The 15,768-nt window shown below is 32.3% G+C and overlaps 1 protein-coding gene across 1 annotated transcript in view; it reads right to left on the reverse strand.

Moving 5' to 3' along the window:
* The window catches only part of LOC114460090 (thrombospondin type-1 domain-containing protein 7A-like), a 289,728-nt gene that overhangs the window by 54,073 nt on the left and 219,887 nt on the right, over positions 1-15,768 (reverse strand). The window contains 3 exon segments of the mRNA XM_028442124.1: positions 1,595-1,768; positions 1,939-1,942; positions 13,217-13,221. Of these exon segments, the coding sequence (XP_028297925.1) occupies positions 1,595-1,768; positions 1,939-1,942; positions 13,217-13,221 (183 nt within the window).

Below are 15,768 nucleotides of genomic sequence, written 5' to 3' on the forward strand. Positions count from 1 at the left end.
GGAAGTTCAACCTGTCCCAGGAGCTGCTGATCATGTTCTACACCTCCATCATTCAGTCTGTTCTGTGAACCTCCATCACTGTCTGGTTTGGATCTACAACCAAACTATACAAACACAGACTACAAAGGATAATCAGGACTGTAGAAAAGATCATTAGTGTTGATCTGTCCTCCATCATAGACTTATACCTGTCCAGGGTCAGGAAACATCACTGCAGACTCCTCCCACCCTGCACACAATCTGTTTAAACTCCTCCCCTCCGGCAGACGCTACAGATCACTGTATGTCATAAAAACAGTTTGTTCCCCCAGGCTGTCAATCTTATCTTGGTATATTATTTCATTTAATTTTGCACATATTAGTCGAACTACTGTTTATATTGATGTTTATATATATATATATATATATATATATTTTTTTTTCTAGTTAAATGTTATTATTTAATGTTTACATTACTGGAGAGAGTACAGTTCACCAAGTCAAATTCCTCATGTGTATAACGACATAACTTGGCCAATAAAATTTATTCTTCTCTATTGTATTGTATTGTACTGTACTGTACTCTACTCTACTGTAATGTATTGTATTGTATTGTACTGTACTCTATTCTACTCTATTGTATTGTATTCTATATTGGCTGCTGTATCATCATGTCACTGATATTAAGGTTAATGATGATGGAACACTTCTCACCAGTACAGTAATGCATTGTATTCTACTGTATTCTATTCTAGAACACTTCTCACCAGTACAGTAATGCATTGTATTCTACTGTATTCTATTCTAGAACACTTCTCACCAGTACAGTAATGTATTGTATTTTACTGTATTCTATTCTAGAACACTTCTCACCAGTACAGTAATGCATTATATTCTACTGTATTCTATTCTAGAACACTTCTCACCAGTACAGTAATGCATTGTATTCTACTGTATTCTATTCTAGAACACTTCTCACCAGTACAGTAATGCATTGTATTCTACTGTATTCTATTCTAGAACACTTCTCACCAGTACAGTAATGTATTGTATTCTACTGTATTCTACTCTAGAACACTTCTCACCAGTACAGTAATGCATTATATTCTACTGTATTCTATTCTAGAACACTTCTCACCAGTACAGTAATGCATTGTATTCTACTGTATTCTATTCTAGAACACTTCTCACCAGTACAGTAATGCATTGTATTCTACTGTATTCTACTCTAGAACACTTCTCACCAGTACAGTAATGCATTGTATTCTACTGTATTCTACTCTAGAACACTTCTCACCAGTACAGTAATGCATTGTATTCTACTGTATTCTACTCTAGAACACTTCTCACCAGTACAGTAATGCATTATATTCTACTGTATTCTATTCTAGAACACTTCTCACCAGTACAGTAATGTATTGTATTCTACTGTATTCTACTCTAGAACACTTCTCACCAGTACAGTAATGCATTGTATTCTACTGTATTCTACTCTAGAACACTTCTCACCAGTACAGTAATGCATTATATTCTACTGTATTCTATTCTAGAACACTTCTCACCAGTACAGTAATGCATTATATTCTACTGTATTCTATTCTAGAACACTTCTCACCAGTACAGGGCTCAGACTCCCACTGCTGGTCTGGACATAGTTGCAGGTTCTCTGGTTCTTGTGCCACCACAGCACGGGAACGCACACGCACAGAACCAAAGTCTGCACTGGTTCCTTTAACACACAAGCTAACGCACACGCTCCAGTCGGACCACTCCATCATGTAGCATTCACCTGTACAACAAACAAACAATGAAAAAAATAAACAAACAAAAATAAGTAAACAAACAAACAAACAAACAATTAAATAAATAAACAAACAAAAATAAATAAATAAACAAACAAATAAATGAACGCGCGCTTGTTCAGCGCAGGCTTTTGAAAACCGCCAATTGGATCCGTACATCTCTACGTACATTACATACAGTTAGTTACAGTTACATAGTTAGTTATTTACAGTTAGTTACAGTTTCATAGTTAGTTATTTACAGTTAGTAACAGTTACATAGTTAGTTATTTACAGTTAGTAACAGTTACATAGTTAGTTAATTACAGTTAGTTACAGTTACATAGTTAGTTATTTACAGTTAGTTACAGTTACATAGTTAGTTATTTACAGTTAGTAACAGTTACATAGTTAGTTATTTACAGTTAGTTACAGTTACATAGTTAGTTATTTACAGTTAGTAACAGTTACATAGTTAGTTATTTACAGTTAGTTACAGTTACATAGTTAGTTATTTACAGTTAGTAACAGTTTCATAGTTAGTTATTTACAGTTAGTAACAGTTTCATAGTTAGTTATTTACAGTTAGTTACAGTTACATAGTTAGTTATTTACAGTTAGTTACAGTTACATAGTTAGTTATTTACAGTTAGTAACAGTTACATAGTTAGTTATTTACAGTTAGTAACAGTTTCATAGTTAGTTATTTACAGTTAGTTACAGTTACATAGTTAGTTATTTACAGTTAGTAACAGTTACATAGTTAGTTATTTACAGTTAGTTACAGTTACATAGTTAGTTATTTACAGTTAGTTACAGTTACATAGTTAGTTATTTACAGTTAGTTACAGTTACATAGTTATTTACAGTTACATAGTTAGTTATTTACAGTTAGTTACAGTTACATAGTTAGTTATTTACAGTTAGTTACAGTTACATAGTTATTTACAGTTACATAGTTAGTTATTTACAGTTAGTTACAGTTACATAGTTAGTTACAGTTACATAGTTAGTTATTTACAGTTAGTTACAGTTACATAGTTAGTTATTTACAGTTAGTTACAGTTACATAATTAGTTACAGTTACATAGTTAGTTACAGTTACATAGTTAGTTATTTACAGTTAGTTACAGTTACATAGTTAGTTATTTACAGTTAGTTACGGTTACATAGTTAGTTACAGTTACATAGTTAGTTATTTACAGTTAGTTACAGTTACATAGTTGGTTATTTACAGTTAGTTACAGTTACATAGTTAGTTATTTACAGTTAGTTACAGTTTCATAGTTAGTTACAGTTACATAGTTAGTTATTTACAGTTAGTTACAGTTACATAGTTAGTTATTTACAGTAAGTTACAGTTACATAGTGAGTTACAGTTACATAGTGAGTTACAGTTTCATAGTTAGTTATTTACAGTTAGTTACAGTTACATAGTTAGTTATTTACAGTTAGTTACAGTTACATAGTGAGTTACAGTTACATAGTGAGTTACAGTTTCATAGTTAGTTATTTACAGTTAGTTACAGTTTCATAGTTAGTTACAGTAACAGAGTTAGTTATTTACAGTAAGTTACAGTTACATAGTTAGTTATTTACAGTTAGTTACAGTTTCATAGTTAGTTATTTACAGTTAGTTACAGTTACATAGTTAGTTATTTACAGTTAGTTACAGTTTCATAGTTAATTATTTACAGTTAGTTACAGTTTCATAGTTAGTTACAGTTACATAGTTAGTTATTTACAGTTTCATAATTAGTTACAGTTACATAGTTAGTTATTTACAGTTAGTTACAGTTACATAGTTAGTTACAGTTACATAGTTAGTTATTTACAGTTAGTTACAGTTTCATATTTAGTTATTTACAGTTAGTTACAGTTTCATAGTTAGTTACAGTTACATACTTAGTTACAGTTACATAGTTAGTTATTTACAGTTAGTTACAGTTACATAGTGAGTTACAGTTACATAGTGAGTTACAGTTACATAGTTAGTTATTTACAGTTAGTTACAGTTACATAGTTAGTTATTTACAGTTAGTTACAGTTTCATAGTTAGTTACAGTTACATAGTTAGTTATTTACAGTTAGTTACAGTTACATAGTTAGTTATTTACAGTTAGTTACAGTTACATAGTTAGTTATTTACAGTTAGTTACAGTTTCATAGTTAGTTACAGTTACATAGTTAGTTATTTACAGTTAGTTACAGTTACATAGTTAGTTATTTACAGTTAGTTACAGTTACATAGTTAGTTATTTACAGTTAGTTACAGTTTCATAGTTAGTTACAGTTACATAGTTAGTTATTTACAGTTAGTTACAGTTACATAGTTAGTTATTTACAGTTAGTTACAGTTACATAGTTAGTTATTTACAGTTAGTTACAGTTTCATAGTTAGTTACAGTTACATAGTTAGTTATTTACAGTTAGTTACAGTTACATAGTTAGTTATTTACAGTTAGTTACAGTTACATAGTGAGTTACAGTTACATAGTGAGTTACAGTTTCATAGTGAGTTACAGTTTCATAGTTAGTTATTTACAGTTAGTTACAGTTACATAGTTAGTTACAGTAACAGAGTTAGTTATTTACAGTAAGTTACAGTTACATAGTGAGTTACAGTTACATAATTAGTTACAGTTACATAGTTAGTTATTTACAGTTAGTTACAGTTTCATAGTTAGTTATTTACAGTTAGTTACAGTTACATAGTTAGTTATTTACAGTTAGTTACAGTTTCATAGTTAATTATTTACAGTTAGTTACAGTTTCATAGTTAGTTACAGTTACATAGTTAGTTATTTACAGTTAGTTACAGTTTCATAATTAGTTACAGTTACATAGTTAGTTATTTACAGTTAGTTACAGTTACATAGTTAGTTATTTACAGTTAGTTACAGTTTCATAGTTAGTTACAGTTTCATAATTAGTTACAGTTACATAGTTAGTTATTTACAGTTAGTTACAGTTACATAGTTAGTTATTTACAGTTAGTTACAGTTACATAGTTAGTTATTTACAGTTAGTTACAGTTACATAGTTAGTTATTTACAGTTAGTTACAGTTAGTTATTTATAGATAGTTACAGTTACATAGTTAGTTATTTACAGTTAGTTACAGTTACATAGTTAGTTACAGTTACATAGTTAGTTATTTACAGTTAGTTACAGTTTCATAGTTAGTTACAGTTACATAGTTAGTTATTTACAGTTAGTTACAGTTACATAGTTAGTTATTTACAGTTAGTTACAGTTTCATAGTTAGTTACAGTTACATAGTTAGTTATTTACAGTTAGTTACAGTTACATAGTTAGTTATTTACAGTTAGTTACAGTTACATAGTTAGTTATTTACAGTTAGTTACAGTTTCATAGTTAGTTACAGTTACATAGTCAGTTATTTACAGTTAGTTACAGTTACATAGTTAGTTATTTACAGTTAGTTACAGTTACATAGTTAGTTATTTACAGTTAGTTACAGTTACATAGTTATTTACAGTTACATAGTTAGTTATTTACAGTTAGTTACAGTTACATAGTTATTTACAGTTACATAGTTAGTTATTTACAGTTAGTTACAGTTACATAGTTAGTTATTTACAGTTAGTTACAGTTTCATAGTTAGTTACAGTTACATAGTCAGTTATTTACAGTTAGTTACAGTTACATAGTTAGTTATTTACAGTTAGTTACAGTTACATAGTTAGTTATTTACAGTTAGTTACAGTTACATAGTTATTTACAGTTTCATAGTTAGTTATTTACAGTTAGTTACAGTTACATAGTTAGTTATTTACAGTTAGTTACAGTTTCATAGTTAGTTATTTACAGTTAGTTACAGTTTCATAGTTAGTTACAGTTACATAGTTAGTTATTTACAGTTAGTTACAGTTACATAGTTAGTTATTTACAGTTAGTTACAGTTTCATAGTCAGTTACAGTTACATAGTTAGTTATTTACAGTTAGTTACAGTTTCATAGTTAGTTACAGTTACATAGTTAGTTATTTACAGTTAGTTACAGTTTCATAGTTAGTTATTTACAGTAAGTTACAGTTACATAGTTAGTTATTTACAGTTAGTTACAGTTTCATAGTTAGTTATTTACAGTTAGTTACAGTTTCATAGTTAGTTACAGTTACATAGTTAGTTACAGTTACATAGTTAGTTATTTACAGTTAGTTACAGTTACATAGTGAGTTATTTACAGTTAGTTACAGTTTCATAGTTAGTTACAGTTAAATAGTTAGTTATTTACAGTTAGTTACAGTTACATAGTTAGTTATTTAAAGTTAGTTACAGTTACATAGTTAGTTATTTACAGTTAGTTACAGTTTCATAGTTAGTTACAGTTACATAGTCAGTTATTTACAGTTAGTTACAGTTCCATAGTTAGTTATTTACAGTAAGTTACAGTTACATAGTGAGTTACAGTTACATAGTGAGTTACAGTTACATAGCTAGTTATTTACAGTTAGTTACAGTTACATAGTGAGTTCAATCTCAATCAATCAATCAATCTTTATTTGTATAGCGTCAAATCATAACCAATGGTATCTCAAGACACTTTACAGTAGAGCAGTCTTAAGGACGAACTCTTCATTTTATGGATACACACATATGCATATATACGTATATACACATACATATGTATCCCACACCCAACATGAATTCATCATGGCGGCAAGGAAAACCTTCTGTTAAGCAGCAGGAACCTTGTGTGGATCCCATTCCTATGATGAACAGCCATCCACGTTATGCTGTGTTGGGTGTGTGCAGAGGAAAGGGTGGAGACAGAGTTGTTGAGACTCTGTAACTCCACACTGAGGATCCCACGGACCTGCAAGACAAAAGCCAGAAGGAGAACAGGAGCAAACACACAAGGGAAGAAGCAGACATAGAGGGAGTGTTAGAGAGAGGAATGGGACCCTCTCCGGTCCCTCTCTAACCTAAATGACCTCTCTCTTAACGCCCTCTCCAACCTCTCTCCAACCGAGCATGCCAGACCCCCCCCCCCGGCAGTCTATGCCTATTGCATCTTAATTATGAGCTATGAGCTGGTTCCTAACTAAAAGCTTTACCAAAGAGGAATGTTTTGAGCCTAACCTTAAAGGTAGAGAGGGTGTCTGCCCCCCGAACCGTGGTTGGTAGATGGTTCCAGAGAAGTGGGGCCTGATAACTGAAAGCTCTTCCTCCTATACTACTTTTAGAGATGAATGGAACAACGAGTAGTCCAGCATTTTGAGAGCGTAGTGTTCTGGGGGGATTGTATGGCACTACAAGCTCCTTGAGATAGACTGGTGCCTGTCCATTTAGGGCTTTATAAGTGAGAAGAAGAATCTTGAATTCTATTCTATATTTTATGGGAAGCCAATGCAGAGAGGCTAATACAGGAGTAATGTGATCTCTTCTCCTAGTTTTAGTCAGTACACGTGCTGCAGCATTTTGAACCAGCTGAAGTGTCTTAAGCGACTTGCTCTGGCAGCCTGCTAAAAGAGAATTACAATAATCCAGTCTAGAGGTAACAAAAGCATGGACTAGTTTTTCGGCGTCGCCCTGAGACAGGATAGATCTGATTTTAGCAATGTTACGGAGATGAAAGAAGGCAGTTCTTGAAGTTTGTTTTATGTGAGAGTTGAAGGATAAGTCCTGATCAAATAGAACCCCAAGGTTTCTAACAGTTGTGCTTTGTGCCAGAGTAATGCCATCTAGGGCAGTTAGGCTAGCATAGGTTTCTCTAAGGTGTCGTGGGCCCAGTACAATGACCTCAGTCTTGTCTGAGTTGAGAAGAAGAAAATTTTGGTCCATCCAGGCCCTAATGTCCTTTAGACAGGCCTCAAGTTTAGATAGCTGATTTGTCTCACCTGGCTTCATTGATACATACAGTTGGGTATCATCAGCATAGCAGTGAAAGTTAACAGAGTATTTTCTCATAACATTACCAAGGGGGATCATATAGATGCAGAAGAGGATTGGACCTAGCACAGAGCCCTGAGGAACCCCGTAGCTTACTTTAGTGTACACAGAAGACCTATTATTCACGTGTACAAACTGGTACCTATCAGATAGGTAGGACTTAAACCAGTTTAGGGCAGTCCCTGTGATTCCAAGTAATTCCTCTAATCTCTCTAGTAGAATATAGTGATCTATAGTGTCAAAAGCTGCACTAAGATCTAATAAAACCAGCACTGAGAGTCGTCCTTCATCTGAAGCCCAGAGTAGATCATTAGTTACTTTAACTAAAGCAGTCTCTGTGCTGTGTTGAGCTCTAAAGCCTGACTGGAAGTCCTCGAACAGGCTGTTGTTTTGAAGAAATTCACAGAGCTGAGCTGCCACAACTTTCTCAAGAATCTTTGAAATAAAAGGAAGATTAGATATAGGCCTGTAGTTTGCTAAAGTGCTGGAATCAAGAGTAGGTTTTTTGAGAAGGGGTTTGATTACAGCTACTTTAAAGGACTGTGGCACGTAGCCTATTGATAGGGATATATTTATTGTCTCCAACAAAGATGGGCAGACCAGGGGAATAACTTCTTTAAACAGCTTAGTTGGGATCGGATCTGAAAGGCAGGTCGATGGTTTGGAGGATGAAATAATAGAGTTAAGTTCCTGAAGTCCTATATGTGTGAAACAGTTTAGGTTAGGCCTATTTACATTTAATGGTACAGCAGGCCCAGGTGAAGGCAGGGAGTGGCTAATTTTATCTCTAATCTTATGAATTTTATGGTTAAAAAATGTCATAAAGTCCTCAGTTAGTTAGTTATTTACAGTTAGTTACAGTTTCATAGTTAGTTATATACAGTTAGTTACAGTTACATAGTGAGTTACAGTAACAGAGGTAGTTATTTACAGTAAGTTACAGTTACATAGTGAGTTACAGTTACATAGTGAGTTACAGTTACATAGTGAGTTATTTACAGTTAGTTACAGTTTCATAGTTAGTTACAGTTTCATAGTTAGTTACAGTTAAATAGTTAGTTATTTACAGTTAGTTACAGTTACATAGTTAGTTATTTACAGTTAGTTACAGTTTCATAGTTAGTTATTTACAGTTAGTTACAGTTACATAGTTAGTTATTTACAGTTAGTTACAGTTACATAGTCAGTTATTTACAGTTAGTTACAGTTCCATAGTTAGTTATTTACAGTAAGTTACAGTTACATAGTGAGTTACAGTTACATAGTGAGTTACAGTTTCATAGTTAGTTATATACAGTTAGTTACAGTTACATAGTGAGTTACAGTAACAGAGTTAGTTATTTACAGTAAGTTACAGTTACATAGTGAGTTACAGTTACATAGTGAGTTACAATTACATAGCTAGTTATTTACAGTTAGTTACAGTTACATAGTGAGTTACAGTTTCATAGTTAGTTATATACAGTTAGTTACAGTTACATAGTGAGTTACAGTTACATAGTTAGTTATTTACAGTAAGTTACAGTTACATAGTGAGTTACAGTAACAGAGTTAGTTATTTACAGTAAGTTACAGTTACATAGTGAGTTACAGTTACATAGTTAGTTATTTACAGTTAGTTACAGTTACATAGTTAGTTATTTACAGTTAGTTACAGTTACATAGTGAGTTACAGATACATAGTTAGTTACAGTTACATAGCTAGTTATTTACAGTTAGTTACAGTTACATAGTGAGTTACAGTTACATAGTGAGTTACAGTAACAGAGTTAGTTATTTACAGTTAGTTACAGTTACATAGTGAGTTACAGTTACATAGTGAGTTACAGTTTCATAGTTAGTTATATACAGTTAGTTACAGTTACATAGTGAGTTACAGTAACAGAGTTAGTTATTTACAGTAAGTTACAGTTACATAGTGAGTTACAGTTACATAGTTAGTTACAGTTACATAGTTAGTTATTTACAGTTAGTTACAGTTTCATAGTTAGTTATTTACAGTTAGTAACAGTTACATAGTTAGTTATTTACAGTTAGTTACAGTTACATAGTTAGTTATTTACAGTTAGTTACAGTTACATAGTTATTTACAGTTACATAGTTAGTTATTTACAGTTAGTTACAGTTACATAGTTAGTTATTTACAGTTAGTTACAGTTACATAGTTAGTTACAGTTACATAGTTAGTTATTTACAGTTAGTTACAGTTACATAGTTAGTTACAGTTACATAGTTAGTTACAGTTACATAGTTAGTTATTTACAGTTAGTTACAGTTACATAGTTAGTTATTTTCAGTTAGTTACAGTTTCATAGTTAGTTATTTACAGTTAGTTACAGTTTCATAGTTAGTTACAGTTACATAGTTAGTTATTTACAGTTAGTTACAGTTACATAGTTACAGTTACAGTTTCATAGTTAGTTACAGTTACATAGTTAGTTATTTACAGTTAGTTACAGTTTCATAGTTAGTTATTTACAGTAAGTTACAGTTACATAGTTAGTTACAGTTACATAGTTAGTTATTTACAGTTAGTTACAGTTACATAGTTAGTTACAGTTACATAGTTAGTTATTTACAGTTAGTTACAGTTTCATAGTTAGTTATTTACAGTAAGTTACAGTTACATAGTTAGTTACAGTTACATAGTTAGTTATTTACAGTTAGTTACAGTTACATAGTTAGTTACAGTTACATAGTTATTTACAGTTAGTTACAGTTACATAGTTATTTACAGTTAGTTACAGTTACATAGTTAATTATTTACAGTTAGTTACAGTTTCATAGTTAGTTATTTACAGATAGTTACAGTTACATAGTTAGTTATTTACAGTTAGTTACAGTTTCATAGTTAGTTACAGTTACATAGTTAGTTAGTTACAGTTTCATAGTTAGTTATTTACAGTAAGTTACAGTTACATAGTTAGTTATTTACAGTTAGTTACAGTTTCATAGTTAGTTATTTACAGTTTGTTACAGTTACATAGTTAGTTACAGTTACATAGTTAGTTATTTACAGTTAGTTACAGTTTCATAGTTAGTTGCAGTTACATAGTTAGTTATTTACAGTTAGTTACAGTTACATAGTTAGTTACAGTTACATAGTTAGTTATTTACAGTTAGTTACAGTTTCATAGTTAGTTACAGTTACATAGTTAGTTAGTTACAGTTTCATAGTTAGTTATTTACAGTAAGTTACAGTTACATAGTTAGTTATTTACAGTTAGTTACAGTTTCATAGTTAGTTATTTACAGTTTGTTACAGTTACATAGTTAGTTACAGTTACATAGTTAGTTATTTACAGTTAGTTACAGTTACATAGTTAGTTAGAGTTACATAGTTAGTTACAGTTACATAGTTAGTTATTTACAGTTAGTTACAGTTACATAGTTAGTTACAGTTACATAGTTAGTTATTTACAGTAAGTTACAGTTTCATAGTTAGTTATTTACAGTTAGTTACAGTTTCATAGTTAGTTACAGTTACATAGTTAGTTACAGTTACATAGTTAGTTATTTACAGTTAGTTACAGTTACATAGTGAGTTACAGTTACATAGTGAGTTACAGTTACATAGTTAGTTATTTACAGTTAGTTACAGTTTCATAGTTAGTTACAGTTACATAGTTAGTTATTTACAGTTAGTTACAGTTACATAGTTAGTTATTTACAGTTAGTTACAGTTACATAGTTAGTTATTTACAGTTAGTTACAGTTTCATAGTTAGTTACAGTTACATAGTCAGTTATTTACAGTTAGTTACAGTTACATAGTTAGTTACAGTTACATAGTTAGTTACAGTTCCATAGTTAGTTATTTACAGTAAGTTACAGTTACATAGTGAGTTACAGTTACATAGTGAGTTACAGCTACATAGTTAGTTATTTACAGTAAGTTACAGTTACATAGTGAGTTACAGTAACAGAGTTAGTTATTTACAGTAAGTTACAGTTACATAGTGAATTACAGTTACATAGTGAGTTACAGCTACATAGTTAGTTATTTACAGTAAGTTACAGTTACATAGTGAGTTACAGTAACAGAGTTAGTTATTTACAGTAAGTTACAGTTACATAGTGAGTTACAGTTACATAGTGAGTTACAGTTACATAGCTAGTTATTTACAGTTAGTTACAGTTACATAGTGAGTTACAGTTACATAGTTAGTTATTTACAGTAAGTTACAGTTACATAGTGAGTTACAGTAACAGAGTTAGTTATTTACAGTAAGTTACAGTTACATAGTGAGTTACAGTTACATAGTTAGTTATTTACAGTTAGTTACAGTTACATAGTTAGTTATTTACAGTTAGTTACAGTTACATAGTGAGATACAGTTACATAGTGAGTTACAGTTACATAGTTAGTTATTTACAGTTAGTTACAGTTACATAGTTAGTTATTTACAGTTAGTTACAGTTTCATAGTTAGTTACAGTTACATAGTCAGTTATTTACAGTTAGTTACAGTTACATAGTTAGTTACAGTTACATAGTTAGTTACAGTTCCATAGTTAGTTATTTACAGTAAGTTACAGTTACATAGTGAATTACAGTTACATAGTGAGTTACAGCTACATAGTTAGTTATTTACAGTAAGTTACAGTTACATAGTGAGTTACAGTAACAGAGTTAGTTATTTACAGTAAGTTACAGTTACATAGTGAGTTACAGTTACATAGTGAGTTACAGTTACATAGCTAGTTATTTACAGTTAGTTACAGTTACATAGTGAGTTACAGTTACATAGTTAGTTATTTACAGTAAGTTACAGTTACATAGTGAGTTACAGTAACAGAGTTAGTTATTTACAGTAAGTTACAGTTACATAGTGAGTTACAGTTACATAGTTAGTTATTTACAGTTAGTTACAGTTACATAGTTAGTTATTTACAGTTAGTTACAGTTACATAGTGAGATACAGTTACATAGTTAGTTATTTACAGTTAGTTACAGTTACATAGTGAGTTACAGTTACATAGTTAGTTATTTACAGTTAGTTACAGTTACATAGTTAGTTATTTACAGTTAGTTACAGTTACATAGTGAGATACAGTTACATAGTTAGTTATTTACAGTTAGTTACAGTTACATAGTTAGTTATTTACAGTTAGTTACAGTTACATAGTTAGTTATTTACAGTAAGTTACAGTTACATAGTTAGTTATTTACAGTTAGTTACAGTTACATAGTTAGTTACAGTTACATAGTTAGTTACAGTTACATAGTTAGTTATTTTTTTTTTATTTTATTTTTTTTATTTTTATTTTATTCAGTTCATTTCCGACATGGTTGCAATCACAGAAATTCATTTGACATTCAGAGCAAAATCACATCATTGTTTTTTTTTTTTTTTTTTTTTTTTGTCCTTTTTCATGCCGGAAAGGGCGACGGAAAAAAAGCATTATGCTTATCCAGATCCATCCCCTGATTTGAACACAGATAATTTTACATCAAATCTCGTTTCTTCCCTTTTTTTTTTTTGTCTTTTTTTATGTGATATGTTCTCGTCTGCAGTCATTGTTCCTGTTGTTACTCCTCCTCACTGTCCTTTTTCTCCGTATCTCCTCGAGCTTTCTTTTCCAGTCGTTGTTTACGTTCCTCCAACTCTCCAAACGTAAAGTTCTTCTTCTTTCAGAGAACCTTCATATCCTCTGAAAGTCGCCTCAGCTTACGATGTATCAGAAAGGCACATACACATACACATACCCCCATCATTAGCAGGCCAAAGATCATGACTCCTAGCAGATAGATGTCCTCCACATCTTCTACTGTCAACAGGGAGAGACAGAGCATCTGGTTTCTCCCTCGTGCATCCATGACATATCCACCTGGGTATGTGTCCTTTGGACACGCTGGTTTGTGCTGTAGTGATCGCCTTGTCGTGAAGATTTTGTCAATGGCTCAATGACCAGTTGATGAGTTCCATGTCGTTGCTGTAGAGTTTGATGAAGAGTTGACTTGAGATCTGTATGTGTGTAGAAATGTCCTCCGCGTTTTCTCCTTAAATCCTTTCAGATTTACTGATTGTTGTGTCTCTGCATCAAGGTTATTCCAGAGGTTCATGGCTCTATACACAGTACTATGTTTACCAACGTTTGATATGACCCTGTTTGGTCTGAACACATTATTATATCTGAATTCATAGGGATTTTGATTGTATGTGAAACGTTTTTGTATTTGATGTGGTAGTTTTTTTGATGAAGCCCTAAATGCGTGTATTTGTGTGTTGTAGTGTATTATTTCTTGCAGTTTTAGGTATTTTGACTTCTCAAATAATTCGTTTGTGTGTGTGTTGTGTGGTGCTTTATGTAAAATTCTTATAGCTTTTTTTGTAGTTTAAATAGTGGTTCAAGATACGTTTTGTAGTTATTTCCCCATATTTCGGAGCAGTAATTTAAGTGCGATGCTATGAGTGAAGAATAGATTGTTTTAAGTGATTTGGTTTGTAGGATTTGTTGAAGCTTCCATAGGATGTAACTGCTTTTAGCAACTTTGTTTTTAACTATTTGTATATGTTTTTTCCAGGTCAGCTTGTCGTCCATCCACACTCCTAGTACCCTATATTCTTTTACTTCTTCTATTATTTCCATGTTTAGTTTCAGTCTTATATCTCCTGTTATTTTTCTCTTTCTGAAATTAATGAATTTTGTTTTACTGACGTTTAGGGCTAGTTTATTTACATCTAACCATGTTTGAATTTTTGATAGTTCCTCATTTGTTGACTCTATTAGAGTTTTAATGTCTTTACCTGAGCATAGAATGGTTGTATCGTCTGCAAACAACGTTAGTTTGAGACAATTTGAGACTTTGAAAATGTCGTTTATGTATAAAATGAACAGTTTTGGCCCTAAAATTGAACCCTGTGGAACACCACATTGTATGGTTTGGCATTTTGATGTGTGTTCTTCAAAGTCAACATATTGTTTCCTATTTGTCATATAGCTTTTAATCCATTTAAAAGGCATTGTACTTTATTCTGTAATTTTGAAGTTTTTCTTCTAGAATATCATGATTAATTGTGTCAAAGGTCCACTACACCTGGTTTCCCTCCCCAGGTCCTGGACCAGGTCTCCTCACACAATAGAACTGTTTTCAAGCAGGAGGTAAGGAGAGCAAGCAGGAGGTAAGGAGACGCGAGATGTTCTGAGAGTCACGTGACAGTCTGTGAAAATTCAACATGGCGGCTAGCTGCCTTGACTAGCATACCAACTTTGTTTATTTGTAAATATTAACACTTCTTACCGTTAAATCCACGCCACAAACGAGAGCCGACCACGCACCCTCTCACCAGCCAGAGTGGAGGACCTCGAAGAATTCATCGACCGATATTACGCCGAGTACGTAATGGAATCCGGACCGAAAGCCACGAGCACATCAGGTAAGTCCGCTAAACGCCGAAAAAATGAATCGACATTAACAGACACGTCAGATCTGGAGGCAGAATCCCACACCGAGGTCCTAAAATCCATCAATAAGAGGCTGGGTGTGGTCGACTTGCTGCACCAAGATTTTCAGGAAATGAAAACCAGCCTGAATTTGCATACCAACAAATTCAGGACTTACAGAAAGTCAATCAAGATATCCATTTGGCTTTATCTGCGGTGACCACGGAGGTAAAAGAGCTGAAAATGAAAACAAGCTTCTTAAAGAGACAGTCCTGGATATCCAATCTCGCAGTATGCGAGACAACGTAATATTCTCAGGTATTCCAGAAACCCCCCAAACGACGACCCAGAGGCTCTGCTGAAAAAACTTCATGTCGTCTGCGCTGAAAATCCCGGCAGAAACCGTGAAAACATCACCTTTCACCGTGTCCATCGTCTCGGTCCACACAGAGGTAACCACCCACGCCCTATCATTGCCAAATTTGAACACTTTTCAACAGAAAATCCAGGTTAAAGTAAAGGTAGGGAACTTAAAGATACGCAATTCGGCATGAATGATCAATTCCCTCGAGAAATAAATGAACGCCGAAAAACCTTATATCCTATCTTCAAAGAAAACCGACAGAGAGGCCGTAATTCAAACTGGTCGTAGACAAGCTTTACATAGATGGCCAACTATTTAGGGATTCTAACATCACCCCCTG

Source organism: Gouania willdenowi, unplaced genomic scaffold (assembly GCF_900634775.1).
Source record: "Gouania willdenowi unplaced genomic scaffold, fGouWil2.1 scaffold_3_arrow_ctg1, whole genome shotgun sequence".
Taxonomy (NCBI): Eukaryota; Metazoa; Chordata; class Actinopteri; order Blenniiformes; family Gobiesocidae; genus Gouania; species Gouania willdenowi.